General features: G+C 43.9%; 1 protein-coding gene across 1 annotated transcript; it reads left to right on the top strand.

Annotated features, from left to right (window-relative positions):
• The first annotated feature begins 591 nt into the window (after nucleotides 1-591).
• Nucleotides 592-1,279, top strand: LOC119298497 (pollen allergen Phl p 2-like). The gene has a single exon (XM_037575879.1). It carries the CDS (start codon nucleotides 636-638, stop codon nucleotides 1,008-1,010), a length of 375 nt encoding a protein of 124 aa, XP_037431776.1. The 5' UTR covers nucleotides 592-635; the 3' UTR covers nucleotides 1,011-1,279.
• The last annotated feature ends 15,178 nt before the right edge of the window (nucleotides 1,280-16,457 follow it).

Below are 16,457 nucleotides of genomic sequence, written 5' to 3'. Positions count from 1 at the left end.
TACAAAACCCCTCCCCCTTATACCGACGAAGACTAAAATTTGATATTTTTTGCGGGCTGACTGGAATTTGTTTTAGCTGGTCTAAAATTGCAGGGTGTAGTAGCATGTACGTAAGTGTGTACTCCCTCCGTCTGCGAATAAGTATACATCTAGCTTTTGTTCTAAGTTAAAGTTTTTAAATTTTGATCAACTTTATAAAAAATAATAGTAAATCATATGACATTAAATTGATATATTATCAAAGTACATTTCAAAACGAATCTAGTGATACTAATTTGATGTCATAATTTTTTACTTTTTCCTAAAAAAATGGTCAAAGTTTTAAAACTTTAATTCAAAACAAAAGCTAGATATACACGTATTCGCAGATGAAGAAAGTATGTACGTACGCCGGTACGCGCCTAGCTATATATGGCACGATGCCCATGATATCCAATCATGCATGCCAAAACAAGCGGTCAGGCCACACATGAACACGAGCACCTCCGGTGACCAAGGCGAACCGCATACGCGCCAACGGACAAGCGCGAGCGCCCATATATAAATTCCACAAACATACATCATCATCCTTACACAGGGTTCACAGCTACACGTGCGTAGTTCAGCTTCTACCGATAATCTATCTAGGCTTCGAGATGGCATCCTCGAGAAGGTTGCTGGCGGTGACTTTGCTGGCGATGCTGGTCGCGGGCGCGTGGTGCGCGGCACCGGTGACCTTCACGGTGGAGAAGGGGTCGGACACGGGGTCGGGAAAGAAGCAGCTGGCGGTGCTGGTGAATTACGACATGCCAGGCGACACCATGTCGGAGCTGGAGATCATGCAGCACGACGCCGACGACTGGGTGGCCATGACCAAGGACGAGGGCGGCCTGTGGACCTTCGAGAGCGCCGATCCGCTCGTGGGCCCCTTCAACTTCCGCTACTTCACCACGAAGGGCATGAAGAACGTCTACGACAGCGTCATCCCAGATAACTACACGATCGGCACCACCTACACACCCGAAGGGTAGCGTCGCTCGACGGCCATCCACAGAATTATGTTCGGTAGATCTTTCCTGGGTTTTGGCAATTTTTAAGAGAGATGTGATGTACGGATAATAGAAAAAGTTGTTGAGGCCACTCTTGACCGGTTCCTTTATGTATGTAATTGTGTCCGCTCAGTTTCTCGAAGGTCCTAGGGGTAGGGAGTGTTTATGCGTTGATATGGCTAGTGTGCATCTGTGTGTGTGTGTTAGCATATGAGTTTGTATTGTGTTTCAGAATAAACTATATTTGCTTAGGATCCTGAAATACAAATGGATTTTGTTTATCTTTTCACCAACTCGCCACTAGTTGTTTGGGTCAACTAGAAGAAAAAGAGAGTTTTTACAGTACATCATACTACCGTAAGTAGTGTGTAGTATATAACTGATCCAATGGTCAATATCAATTCCTCAAATTTTTGCTCCAAGACATTTCGGTAATTAACTATTAGAGTTTGGGATTAGTAATTAATGACAATACGATACCACCTCGACGACGCAGCCATCTCAGTTCATTTGCCATTCCTCACTACCGCCAGGCAGCAGTCTCGTCGGTCACACAGGGCCGGTCGCTCTGCGTCGAACAGCCTTCGTCCGCCGCCACTCAGGATCTTCCTCCCATGCGTGATGCGTCCCAGCGACGACGCAGCCGCCCCGCCCGGCCCGGTTGCCCTCTTCCTATTTGCACATACTTCGGCGGGCGGCCTGAGATCGCTTCCTCGCTTGCCCTCTCTCTGTCGCACGTACGTACACCGGCGCCCACTAATCTAAGATTTTACACAAAGGCACATAGCACACGGCATAGCACTAGCAGCAGTATAGCAGACACAAGCACATATCACATACCAGCATCACACATGAACGGGCATCACACACAGAGCACACACAACACGCCGGACAAGCACATCCACACAGAGGACTACACACGCCAGCAGTGGCGGAGCTTGCAGCAAATTACTGGGCGGGCTGGCAGGCCAAACCGCAAGAAATTAGGATTCTCTCGGACCATGGGCTGGCTCTAATAGGAGCAGGTGCAGCAAAGCTGGGCGGGCCATGGCCCATGTAGCCTTGCTATAGCTCCGCCGGTGCACGCCAGGTACTCCGCACGCACGCCAAGCAGCAGGCTCGCCACAGCATGCGCTTGCAGATAACGGAGGAAAGGGCAGAGGGAGAGGTAGCGAAGGAGAGGGCAGAGGGGGAGCGAGGCGAAGGGCGTTGCCCAGGTATCGGTACGGGGCTCGAGGTGGCGTCCGTGCAGTCGTGGGGCGGGCTGGACGTGGGCGATGGCACACGGCGAGCTAACGATGGCCGGCTGCAGGTCGCAAAATCTACACTACGCACGGTGGCCGCTCACGATGGCGACGGAGCAGGACGGGCCAAATGAACACTGATGACAATGTCAAATTCCAGCTCCGCCGTCCGCTTAATTCTGAAGGGAATCTGCCTGCGGGATTGGTTAACAGTGAACTACCCAAAACGCCCCTAATTACTCAATATACTACTGAAAATTTGGAGTAGTATTGCCTCATCTGAACCATCAAATCATAAAAATAAACGGCCCTAATTTAATTGATGTACCGTAAAAAGTCTCAAGAAAAAACGCTGTATTTAATCATTCATCTCGGTTATATCAATACTTCCTCCGTTTTAAAAAATTTGTCTTAAATTTGTCTAGATATGAATATATCTAATATTAAAACATGACTTGATACATCCGTATTTAGATAAATTTAAAACAAGAATTTTGGGAGGGAGGGAGTATGACGGAACATTTTGTAGCTATCAAACTACCGAGTAAACCGGGAATCTCAAGTTTCATCCTCTACCTCACAACCAACTATGGAAAAGGAGATGTAGATGTGTCGCACTACTTGATAGCCAACATTGTGCATCAAATTTTTCGGTCAGTGGGTGGCTTGCCAATGAGGAGAACAACACATTGGTGCCCTGGATCCACTCGGGGAGACTATGGTGAGGGAGAAGAGAAGTGGACGACAAAGATGTTGTACCTTAAGCCGCAAGGGCCGCCATCGGTGGGAGGGTGGTTCGCATCCTAGTGATAACTATAGTTAGAATGTGTAACTTCGTTATTAGTGGCCCATGCTACCCTTACCATCATGTCAACTATCCCCTTCGTTTTTAAATATAAGTCTTTCTAGAGATTTCAACAAATGACTACATACAGAGCAAAATAAATGAACCAACACTCTAAATTATGTTTACATACACGTATGTTGTTGTACATTTAAAATGTCTAAAAAAACTTATATTTAGGAACGGAGGGAGTACTACTACTGAATGGGGTCGATTAATGGCGGGCATATTCTAAACCCTGCGATTGTATTTTGGCCTGATATCAGTGACAGGTGGGAATCGATGTCCGTCACTGGTATTTCTTCACCAATGGCGAGCGCAATTATTTGCCTGTCATTGGCATTGAACATACGTTGTCCATTGTACATGTATAAGAGTAGGGTCTTGTATTTATACCGTTTTATCTCCTCTTTCCTTTCTGTATATTTGTATATCTTGGAAGACAAATAGAGACCGGTCGACCCGGTACCTATATATGTGCATCATGCACACGATCATGAATTATCGATGCATGCAATCCTTCTCTTTCTAACTTACATGGTATCAGATAGCACGTTGACCCTCTCCTAAACCTCCGTTGCCTCTAGCCGCCGCCGCACCGGGCCGCCGCCACCGCTCATCCCCATCGCCGCGTCCCTCCCTCATGCAGCCACGCCACCCACTCTCCTCCAGTCGCCGCCGTCGCTGCCCTCCCTCCCGTAGCCGCGCCAACCCCCTCTTGTCTCCCGCCCAAAACCTTAAACCAACCCCGACGCCTCCACTTGTGTAGCCTCTGTCACGCTTCCTCCTCCAGCCACCGCCGCCTCCCTGTCCGCCGTCGCGCCTCCTCCTCCAGCCGTCGCCACCACTGCGATGTCTTCTGCCACGGCGTCTCTCTTCAGCCACATGTACGCGGGCGCTGCGACTCCCTTCATCCACATGTAGTCAGCCTCGCCGATGGCCGGCAGCCACGCTCCGCCCGCCCCACCGATGGCCGGCGGCCATGCTTCGCCTGCTCTGGTTTAGCCCTTCGGTGGCTTTACCACGCCGCAGGTTTCCCCGCCATGGGACTACGTAGCTCTGACCGCCCCGGTTTAGCCCTACGGCAGTTTCACCATGCCGTGGAACCCTACTTCTTTGGCTGCCCTGCCGTTGGCCCTGTCACTGCACAGCTATGATGGTGGCGGAGATTGGTACATGGACTCGGGTGCCACCACCCTATTGACATCTCATCTCGGTATCCTAACGTCCTACACTCCCGTTCACATTCCCACTCGTATCACCGTTCGCAACGGTTCATCTTTACCCATCACCCATGTCGGTCACACTAAGTTTCCTTCTACATCCATGCCAGTTACTATGTCTAATGTCCTTCTGTCACCTCACTTAGTCACGAACCTTGTTTCTGTTCGTCGTCTTGCTCATGAGAATCCTATTACCGTCCAATTTGATGATGTTGGTTTTTCTTTGAAGGACGCCCGTACACGGATGGTCCTCCATCGATGTGATAGTCCCGATGAGCTCTATTTCGTACACGCCGGAACCACCTCCTCCACCCCTCTAGTTGCTCTTGCCGCTGGTGTCGTCCTATGGCATGCTTGCCTGGGACATCCTAACTCCACCGTTTTACGTCAAATTCTTAGGAGTTTTTCATTCTCACATGATAAGATCGACGACCACACTTGTGAGGCTTGCCGTCTCGGCAAGCATGTTCGTCTGCCCTTTAGTGCGCCCACCACTATTTCCACTTTTCCATTTCAATTACTTCATAGTGATGTTTGGACATCTCCAGTTGCAAGTAACATGGGCTATCTCTATTATTTGGTGATTTTATAGACGATTTCTCTCATTAGGTGTGGACATTTCCTCTTCGTCGCAAATCCGATGCCTTTGCCGCACTCATGGCATTTTATTCCTATGTCACCACACAGTTCGTTCATCCCATACTTGCACTCCAAACCGATAACGAAAAAGAATTTGACAATGTTGTCGTTCGGGATCTTCTTGCCTCTCACAGCACCATTTACCGCCTAACCTGCCCCTACACTTCATAACAGAATGGCCGCGCTGAGCGCATCGTACGCACTATCAATGATTGCGTTCGCACATTACTCTCACTCTAATGTCCCTCCCAAGTTCTATCCTGAAGCGCTCGCCTCCGCCACTCTTCTTCTTAACATTCGACCGTGTCGTCCCCGTTGGGACTTAGCCCCTCACCACCTCCTCTTGGGCACGCCTCCCTCATATGATGGCTTTCGCACATTAGGGTGTCTCTGCTATCCTAGCATCATGTCCACCACCCCCACAAACTCGCACCACGATCACTTCCTTGCATCTTCCTTGGCTACCTCCAAACACCAAAGGTTACCGATACTATGACCCCATTTCCCACCATGTGTACACTGATGTCTACTACACAACCTTCTTATAGACATTGTTGGCCCTCCAAGTGCAGAGGTTTGTAGGACAGTAGCAAATTTCCCTCAAGTGGATGACCTAAGGTTTATCAATCCATGGGAGGGGTAGGATGAAGGTGGTCTCTCTCGAGCAACCCTGCAACCAAATAATAAAGAGTCTCCTGTGTCCCCAACACACCCAATATAATGGTAAATTGTATAGGTGCACTATTTCGGCGAAGAGATGGTGATACAAGTGCAATATGGATGATAGATATAGGTTTTTGTAATATGAAAATATAAAAATAGGAAGGTAACTAATGATAAAAATGAGCGAAAATGGTATTGCAATGCTAGGAAACAAGGCCTAGGGTTCATACTTTCGCTATTGCAAGTTCTCTCAACAATAATAACATAATTGGATCATATAACAATCCCTCAACATGCAACAAAGATTCACTCCAAAGTCACGAATAGCGTAGAACAAACGAAGAGATTATTGCAGGGTACGAAACCACCTCAAAGTTATTCTTTCTGATTGATCTATTCAAGTGATCATAGTAAAATAACACGAAGCTATTCTTTCCGTTCGATCTATCCTAGAGTTCGTACTAGAATAACACCTTAAGACACAAATCAACCAAAACCCTAATGTCACCTAGATACTCCAATGTCACCTCAAGTATCCGTGGGTATGATTATACGATATGCATCACACAATCTTAGATTCATCTATTCAACCAACACAAAGAACTTCAAAGAGTGCCCGAAAGTTTCTACCGGAGAGCCAAGATGAAAACGTGTGCCAACCCTATGCATAAGTTCACGAGGTCACGGAACTCGCAAGTTGATCACCAAAACGTACATCAAGTGGATCACGTGAATATCCCATTGCCACCACAGATAAGCACATGCAAGACATACATCAAGTGTTCTCAAATCCTTAAAGACTCAATCTGATAAGATAACTTCAAAGGGAAAACTCAATCCATTACAAGAGATTAGAGGGGGAGAAACATCATAAGATCCAACTATAATAGCAAATCTCACAATACATCAAGATCGTGCCGAATCAAGAACACGAGAGAGAGAGAGAGAGAGGGAGAGAGAGAGAGATCAAACACATAGCTATTGGTACATACCCTCAGCCTCGAGGGTGAACTACTCCCTCCTCGTCATGGAGAGCGTCGGGATGATGAAGATGGCCACCGGTGATGGATCCACCCTTGGGCAGGGTGCCGGAACAGGGCCCCGATTTTTTTTGGTGGCTACAGAGGCTTGCGGCGGCGGAACTCCTGATCTAGGTTTCTTTTCGGGGGTTTCTGTATTTATAGGAATATTTGGCGTCGGTAACAAGTCAGGGGGTCCACGAGGCGGCCACGAGGTAGGGGGCGCGCCTAGGGGTGGGGCGCCCCCACCCTTGTGGTGGCCTCGGGACTCTTTTGGTCCATCTCTGATGCTCCGTGGGCTTCTTTCGGTCCAAAAATGATCTCCATAAATTTTCAGGTCAATTGGACTCTGTTTGACATTCCTTTTCTGTGATACTCAAAAATAAGGAAAAAACAGAAACTGGCACTGGGCTCTAGGTTAATAGGTTAGTCCCAAAAACCATATAAAATAGCATATAAATGCATATAAAACATCCTAGATAGATAATATAGTATGGAACAATCAAAAATTATAAATACGTTGGAGACATATCAAGCATCCCCAAGCTTATCAAGCATCCCCAAGCTTAATTCCTGCTCGTCCTCAAGTAGGTATATAATAAAAACAGAATTTTTGATGTGGAATGCTACCTAACATATTCATCAATGTAATATTCTTTATTGCAGCAAGAATATTAAGATCCGAAAGAGTCAAGAAAAAAGTTTAATATTGACATAAAAATAATAATACTTCAAGCATACTGACCAAGCAATTATGTCTTCTCAAAATAACATAGCCAAAGAAAGCACAGCCCTACAAAACCAAATAGTTTGGCCATGCTTTATCTCCATCACACAAAATGCTCCCATCATGCACAACCCCGATGACAAGCCAAGCAATTGTTTCATACTTAGCCTTTTCAAACTTTTTCAACTTTTACGCAATATATGAGCGCGAGCCATGGACATAGCACTATAGGTGGAATAGAATGGTGGTTGTGGAGAAGACAAAAGGGAGGAAGATGGTCTCACATCAACTAGGCGTATCAATGGGCTATGGAGATGCCCATCAATTGATATCAATGTGAGTGAGTGATGACCCACAAGTATAGGGGATCTATTGTAGTCCTTTCGATAAGTAAGAGTGTCGAACCCAACGAGGAGCAGAAGGAAATGATAAGCGGTTTCTAGCAAGGTATTCTCTGCAAGTACTGAAATAAGTGGTAACAGATAGTTTTGTGATAGGATAATTTGTAATGAGCAACAAGTAAATAAAGTAAATAAAGTGCAGCAAGGTGGCCAAATCCTTTTTGTAGCAAAGGAAAAGCCTGGACAGACTCTTATATAGAGAAAAGAGCTCCCGAGGACACATGGGAATATCGTCAAGCTAGTTTTCATCACGCTCATATGATTCGCGTTCGGTACTTTGATAATTTGGTATGTGGGTGGACTGGTGCTTGGGTACTGTCCTTACTTAGACAAGCATCCCACTTATGATTAACCTCTATTGCAAGCATCCACAACTACAACAAAAGTATTAAGGTAAACCTAACCATAGCATGAAACATATGGATCCAAATCAACCCCTTACGAAGCAACGCATAAACTAGGGTTTAAGCTTCTGTCTCTCTAGCAACCCATCATCTACTTATTACTTCCCAATGCCTTCCTCTAGGCCCAAATAATGGTGAAGTGCTATGTAGTCGACGTTCACATAACACCACAAGAGGCTAGACAACATACATCTCATCAAAATATCGAACGAATACCAAATTCACATGACTACTAATAGCAAGATTTCTCCCATGTCCTCAGGAACAAACATAACTACTCACAAAGCATATTCATGTTCATAATCAGAGGGGTATTAATATGCATATAGGATCTGAACATATGATCTTCCACCAAATAAACCAACTAGCATCAACTACAAGGGGTAATTAACACTACTAGCAACGTACTAGTACCAATTCCGGACTTGGGGACAAGAATTGGATACAAGAGATGAACTAGGGTTTTGAGAGGAGATGGTGCTGGTGAAGATGTTGATGGAGATTGACCTCTCCCGATGAGAGGAGCGTTGGTGATGACGATGGTGATGATTTCCCCCTCCTGGAGGGAAGTTTTCCCGGCAGAACAGCTCTGCCGGAGCCCTAGATTGGATCCGCCAAGGTTCCGCCTCGTGGCGGTGGAGTTTCGTTCAGAAGATGGCTTATGATTTTTTCCTCATTGAAAGACTCCATATAGAAGAAGATGGTCGTCGGAGGGCCACCAGGGGGCCCACAAGGTAGGCGGGCGCGCCTAGGGGGGTAGGGCACGCCCCCCACCCTCGTGGGCAGGGTGTGGCCCCCCTAGTGAACTTCTTTCGCTGAGTATTTTTTATATATTCTAAAAACGTCTTCCGTGAAGTTTCAGGACTTTTGGAGCTGTGCAGAATAGGTCTCTAATATTTGCTCCTTTTCCGGCCCAGAATCCCAGTTGCCGGCATTCTCCCTCTTCATGTAAACGTTGTAAAATAAGAGAGAATAGGCATAAGTATTGTGACATAATGTGTAATAACAGCCCATAATGCAATAAATATTGATATAAAAGCATGATGCAAAATGGATGTATCAGTGAGTAGGGATTGCCATGCAACGTATGCACTAGAGCTATAAGTGTATGAAAGCTCAACAAAAGAAACTAAGTGGGTGTGCATCCAACCTTCTTGCTCACGAAGACCTAGGGCAATTTGAGGAAGCCCATCATTGGAATATACAAGCCAAGTTCTGTAATGTAAAATTCCCACTAGTATATGAAAGTGACAACATAAGAGACTCTCTATCATGAAGATCATGGTGCTATTTTGAAGCACAAGTCTGGAAAGAGGATAGTAACATTGCCCCTTCTCTCTTTTTCTCTCATTTTTTTGGCCATCTCCTTTTTTATGGCCTCTTTTTTTTCGTCCGGAGTCTCATCCCGACTTGTGGGGGAATCATAGTCTCCATCATCCTTTCCTCACTTGGGACAATGCTCTAATAGTGAAGATCATCACACTTCTATTTACTTACAACTCAAGGATTACAACTCGATACTTAGAACAAAATATGACTCTATGTGAATGCCTCCGGCGGTGTACCGGGATGTGCAATGAACCAAGAGTGACATGTATAAAAAATTATGAAAGGTGGCCATGCCACAAATACGATGTCAACTACATGATCATGCAAAGCAATATGACAATGATGAAGCGTGTCATAATAAATGGAACGGTGGAAAGTTGCATGGCAATATATCTCAGAATGACTATGGAAATGCCATAATAGGTTGGTATGGTGGCTGTTTTGAGGAAGATATAGGGAGGCTTATGTGTGATAGAGCGTTTCATATCACGGGGTATGGATGCACCGGCGAAGTTTGCACCGACTCTCAAGGTGAGAAAGGGCAATGCACGGTACCAAAGAGGCTAGCAATGATGGAAGGGTGAGAGTGTGTATAATCCATGGACTCAACATTAGTCATAAAGAACTCACATACTTATTGCAAAAATCTACAAGTCATTAAAACCAAGCACTACGCGCATGCTCCTAGGGGGATAGATTGGTAGGAAAAGACCACCGCTCGTCCCCGACCGCCACTCATAAGGAAGGCAATCAAAGAACACCTCATGCTTCAAATATGTCACACAATGATTACCATACGTGCATGCTACATGCCTTGCAAACCTCAACACAAGTATTTCTCAATTTCACAATTACTCAACTAGCACGACTCTAATATCACCATCTTTATATCTCAAAACAATTATCAAGTATCAAACTTCTCATAGTATTCAATTCACCCTATATGAAAGTTTTTATTATACCCATCTTGGATGCCCATCATATTAGGACTAGTTTCATAACCAAAGCAAATTACCATGCTGTTTAGGACTCTCAAAATAATACAAGTGAATCATTAGAGATCAATAATTTCTATAAAATAAAACTGACGTCGTCCTCTAAAAGATATAAGTGAAGCACTAGAGCAAACGACAAACTACTTCAAAAGATATAAGTGAAGATCAATGAGTAGTTGAATAATTATATAACTATGTGAAGACTCTCTAACATTTAATAATATCAGATCTTGGGATATTATTCAAACAGCAAGAAAAACAAAATAAAATAAATGACGCTCCAAGAAAAAGACATATCATGTGGTGAATAAAAATATAGCTCCAAGTAAAGTTACCGATGAACGAAGACGAAAGAGGGGATGCCATCCGGGGCATCCCCAAGCTTAGGCTCTTGGTTGTCCTTGAATATTACCTTGGGGTGCCTTGGGCATCCCCAAGCTTAGGCTCTTGCCACTCCTTATTCTATAGTCCATCGAATCTTTACCCAAAACTTGAAAACTTCACAACACAAAACTTAACAGAAAACTCATTATCTCCGTTAGTATAAGAGACTAAATCACCACTTAGGTACTGTTGTGAACTCATTCTAAATTCATATTGGTGTAATATCTACTGTATTCCAACTTGTCTACGGTTAATACCCTCCGATAGTACTCTTATATTCATCAAAATAAGCAAACAACACAATGAAAACAGAATCTGTCAAAAACAGAACAGTCTGTAGTAATCTGGAGATTTCGAATACTTTTGTAACTCCAAAACTTCTGAAAAATAAGGACGACCAGGATAAAAAGTATATTGATCTACTGCAGTTGGAATTGGTATTTTATCGCTCTCTGTTAAAAAGTGATAATTATTTTTGTGAGCGCATACTTTCTGTTTTTATCAGCAAGATCAAACAACAATCACCCAAGAAGATCCTAAAGGCTCTACTTGGCACAAAACAAATTAAAACATAAAAACACAATCAAAACAGAAGCTAGATGAATTATTTATTACTAAACAGGAACAAAAAGCAAAGAACAAAAATAAAATTGGGTTGCCTCCCAACAAGCGCTATCGTTTAACGCCCCTAGCTAGGCATGATGATTTCAATGGTGCTCACATAAAAGATAAGAATTGAAACATAAAGAGAGCATCATGAAGAATATAACAATCACATTTAAGTCTAACCCATTTCCTATGCATAGGGATTTTGTTAGCAAACAACTTATGGGAACAAGAATCTACTTGCATATGAAGGTAAAACAAGCATAGCTTCAAGATTTTCAACACATAGAGAGGAAACTTGATATTATTGCAACTCCTACAAGCATATATTCCTCTCTCATAATAATTTTCAGTAGCATAATGAATGAATTCAACAATATAACTATCACATAAAGAACTATTTTCATGATGCACAATCATATAAATTTTATTACTCTCCACATAAGCAAATTTCTTCTCATGAATAGTAGTGGGAGCAAGCTCAACAAAATTACTATCATGTGAGGCATAATCCAATTGAAAGTTAAAATGACGATGACAAGTTTCATGGATATCATTATTCTTTATAGCATACGTGTCATCACAATAATCATCATAGATAGGAGGGATACTTTCTTCATAATAAATTTGCTCATCAAAACTTTAGGGACAAAAAATATCATCTTCATCAAACATAGTATCCCCAAGCTTGTGGCTTTGCATATTATTAGCATCATGGATATTCAACTAATTCATACTAACAACATTGCAATCATGCTCATCATTCAAATATTTAGTGCCAAACATTTTAATGCATTCTTATTCTAACACTTTGGCACAATTATCGGAATCCTTATTTTCATGAAAGACATTAAAAAGATGCAGCATATGAGACACCCTCAATTCCATTTTATTTTTGTAGTTTTCTTTTATAAAATAACTAGTGATAAAAAAGAAACTAGAAGATTTGATTGCAAGATCTAAAGATATACCTTCAAGCGCTAACCTCCTCGGCAACGACGCCGGAAAAGAGCTTGATGTCTACTACACAACCTTCTTCTTGTAGACGTTGTTGGGCCTCCAAGTGCAGAGGTTTGTAGGATAGTAGCAAATTTCCCTCAAGTGGAAAGAGTCTCTCGTGTCCCCAACACAGCTAATACAATGGTAAATTGTATAGGTGTACTAGTTCGGCGAAGAGATGGTGATACAAGTGCAATATGGATGGTAGATATAGGTTTTTGTAATCTTGAAATATAAAAACAGCAAGGTAACTAATGATAAAAGTGAGTGAAAACGGTATTGCAATGCTAGGAAACAAGGCCTAGGGTTCATACTTTCACTAGTGCAAGTTCTCTCAACAATAATAACATAATTGGATCATATAACAATCCCTCAACATGCAAGAAAGAGTCACTCCAAAGTCACTAATAGCGGAGAACAAACGAAGAGATTATTGTAGGGTACGAAACCACCTCAAAGTTATTCTCTCTGATTGATCTATTAAAGAGTCCGTAGTAAAATAACACGAAGCTATTCTTTCCGTTTGATCTATCCTAGAGTTCGTACTAGAATAATACCTTAAGACACAAATCAACCAAAACCCTAATGTCACCTAGATACTCCAATGTCACCTCAAGTATCCGTGGGTATGATTATACGACATGCATCACACAATCTTGAAAATGATATCCGTAAATTTTCAGGTCAATTGGACTCTGTTTGATATTCCTTTTCCGCGATACTCAAAAACAAGGAAAAACAGAAACTGACACTGGGCTCTAGGTTAATAGGTTAGTCCCAAAAATCATATAAAATAGCATATAAATGCAGATAAAACATCCTAGATGGATAATATAATAGTATGGAACAATAAAAAAATTATAGATACGTTGGAGACGTATCATACACCTCACGGCACATGTACTTTGACGAGAGGGTGTTTCCTTTTCACCAGGTACCACAGTCTGTAGCGCCTTTGGCGGAGCTGCTCGCCGCACTTCCAGCAAGGCGTGCATCCTAATCGTGGCCCAAACCCGCCCCTCCGGTTCGGCGGCTGCTCCCTACTTCACCACCGGTCGCAACTCCCTCTGCAGCCTCTTCCGGTACCGTTGCTGGGGTCGAGTCGGACCGGGCGTCTGTCTCAGGTGCCTCGGCCAGCACCCCATCCTCTGGACCGGCGGACGACGACGTCGCGGAGGTAGCCTCTATCGGCACTCCTAATGGCTCTGCTGCTGCCAACGCTGCTGTCGGCGCCACCACTGTCGGTGGTGCTGCCGGATCTATTACTGCTGGCTCACCTGCCAGCCCCTCTACGACGGGCTTGAATCCACCCTCGTCCATCACCCAGCCTGCTCCTGCTTCCGCACCGCCTCTTGGCGTGATGACACAGGCCCGGGCCGGTGTGCACCGGCCGAGTATGCGCTACACTTCAGATGAAACTACTCGGGAAAATCTTATACACAGGAGCTTACCAGTAGCGCTGTTTAAATGGCAGCTGCAAATATTTAGCAATAGCAGTTGGGAAGAAAGAGCGCTACTACTATGCATATAGCAGTAGCATTGTTGTTGTAAAACACACTACTACTATAATTGCTAGACCGTTGCCGGCAGGCTAGTTATACTAGTAGCGCTCAAACATGAAAAACACCACTACTATTGTACTTAGCAATAGTGCTTTCCTCCAACCAGCATTACTGTTAAATTCAGTTCTCTCCTATGTCCAAAGTTTAGTCCCACCTTGCTCCGCGAACAGAATGTTTACAAACCTGAAATATGGCGCTTCTCAAACTATCACAACTACTTTGTCTTCATTGTATTCTGTGTGTAGGATCTGTGGCTATATGAATCTTCACCGGTTCCTAAACCAGCGAAGATTCATACTGACAATTTATATTCTACACAAAAAGATCAATGATGACAAATGCCTTTTTAATGCTTTTTACATGCTAATGATCATAGCCTTAGTAGCAGCGCTGGTTCCACAAAAACACTACTGCTAATTATCATAACAGTAGCGCTTGTTCCGTTAAAGCGCTACTGCTATGGATCTTAGCAGTAGCGGTGGGTACGAACCATCACTACTACTACGGGTACCTCATCCACAACCCGGCCCACGCGCGTCCTCACTCTCCCCCTCACACTCTCACTTGCCCACTCCGCCGCACGCCGTCGCCCCTATGGTATCTGCCTCCCTCCCTCCTCCTCTCGTCGCCCTCCTCTCTCCTCCCATCGGCGGCCCTCCTCTCTCCTCCCTCCTTGCGCCGGCGGCCCTTGCTCCTCCCTCCTATTGCCCTCCTCCTCTCTCCTCCCTCCCTCATTCGACCGCCGGCCTGCTCCTTGCCCCCTCCCACTGCCCTTTGTTGGGGAACGTATCATGCAATTTCAAAAAAATTCCTACGATCACGCAAGATCTATCTAGGAGATTGATAACCCACAAGTATAGGGGATTGCAACAGTTTCCGAGGGTAGAGTATTCAACCCAAATTTATTGATTCGACACAAGTGGAGCCAAAGAATATTCTCAAGTATTAAGAGTTGAGTTGTCAATTCAACCGCACCTGAAAGACTTAGTATCTGCAACAAAGTATTTAGTAGCAAAGTAATATGGAAGTAACGGCAGCAGTGGAAAAAGTAAGAGTATTGCTTTTGTAGTGATTGTAATAGTAGCAACGGAAAAGTAAATAAGCAAATATAAATATGTGAAAAGCTTGTAGGCAATGGATCAGTGATGGATAATTATGTCGGAGCGATTCCTCATGCAACAATTATAACATAGGGTGGCACAGAACTAGCTCCAGTTCATCAATGTAATGTAGGCATGTATTCCGAATATAGTCATACGTGCTTATGGAAAAGAAATTGCATGACATCTTTTGTCCTACCCTCCCGTGGTAGCTAAGTGATATTAAGGCCTCCTTTTAATAGGAAACTAAGTGATATTAAGGCCTCCTTTTAATAGGGTACCGGACCAAAGCATTAACACTTAGTGAATACATGAACTCCTCAAACTATAGTCATCACCGGGAGTGGTCCCCATTATTGTCACTTCGGGGTTACCGGATCATAACACATAGTAGGTGACCATTGAATTGCAAAATAGGATCAAGAACTCACATATATGCATGGAAACATAATAGGTTTAGATCTGAAATCACGGCACTCGGGCCCTAGTGACAAGCATTAAGCATAGCAATGTCATAGCAACATCAATATCAGAACATAATGGATACTAGGGATCAAACCCTAACAAAACTAACTCGATTGCATGATAAATCTCATCCAACCCATCACCGTCCAGCAAGAGAACAATGGAATTACTCACGCACGGCGGTGAGCATCATGAAATTGGTGATGGAGGATGGTTGATGATGACTACGGCGACGGATTCCCCTCTCCGGAGCCCCGAACAGACTCTAGATCAGCCCTCCCGAGAGAGATTAGGGCCTGGCGGTGGCTCCATATCGTAAAACGCAATGAATCCTTCTCTTTGATTTTTTCCTCCCCGAACGTGAATATATAGTGTTGGAGCTGAGGTCGGTGGAGCCCCAGGGGGCCCACGAGATAGGGGGGCGCGCCCCCTGGTGTTGATTCTTTCGCCAATATTTTTTATATATTCCAAACATATTCTCCGTGAAGTTTCAGGTCATTTCGAGAACTTTTGTTTCCGCACAAAAATAACACCATGGCAATTCTGCTGAAAACAGCGTTAGTCCGGGTTAGTTCCATTCAAATCATGCAAGTTAGAGTCCAAAACAAGGTCAAAAGTGTTTAGAAAAGTAGATACAATGGAGACGTAGTAACTCCCCCAAGCTTAAACATTTGCTTGTCCTAAAGCAATTCAGTTGACAAACTGAAAGTGATAAAGAAAAACTTTTACAAACTTTGTTTGATCTTGTTGTTGTAAATATGTAAAGCCAGCATTCAAGTTTTTAGCAAACATTATGAACTAACCATATTCACAATAACATTTAGG

Source organism: Triticum dicoccoides, chromosome 5A (genome assembly GCF_002162155.2).
Source record: "Triticum dicoccoides isolate Atlit2015 ecotype Zavitan chromosome 5A, WEW_v2.0, whole genome shotgun sequence".
In the NCBI taxonomy this organism is placed as follows: Eukaryota; Viridiplantae; Streptophyta; class Magnoliopsida; order Poales; family Poaceae; genus Triticum; species Triticum dicoccoides.
This window is presented reverse-complemented; position numbering and strand designations above follow the sequence as displayed.

Coding starts and splice junctions, on each gene's coding strand:
- LOC119298497 (XM_037575879.1), top strand. CDS start 636: ATGGCATCCTCGAGAAGGTTGCTGGCGGTGACTTTGCTGGCGATGCTG.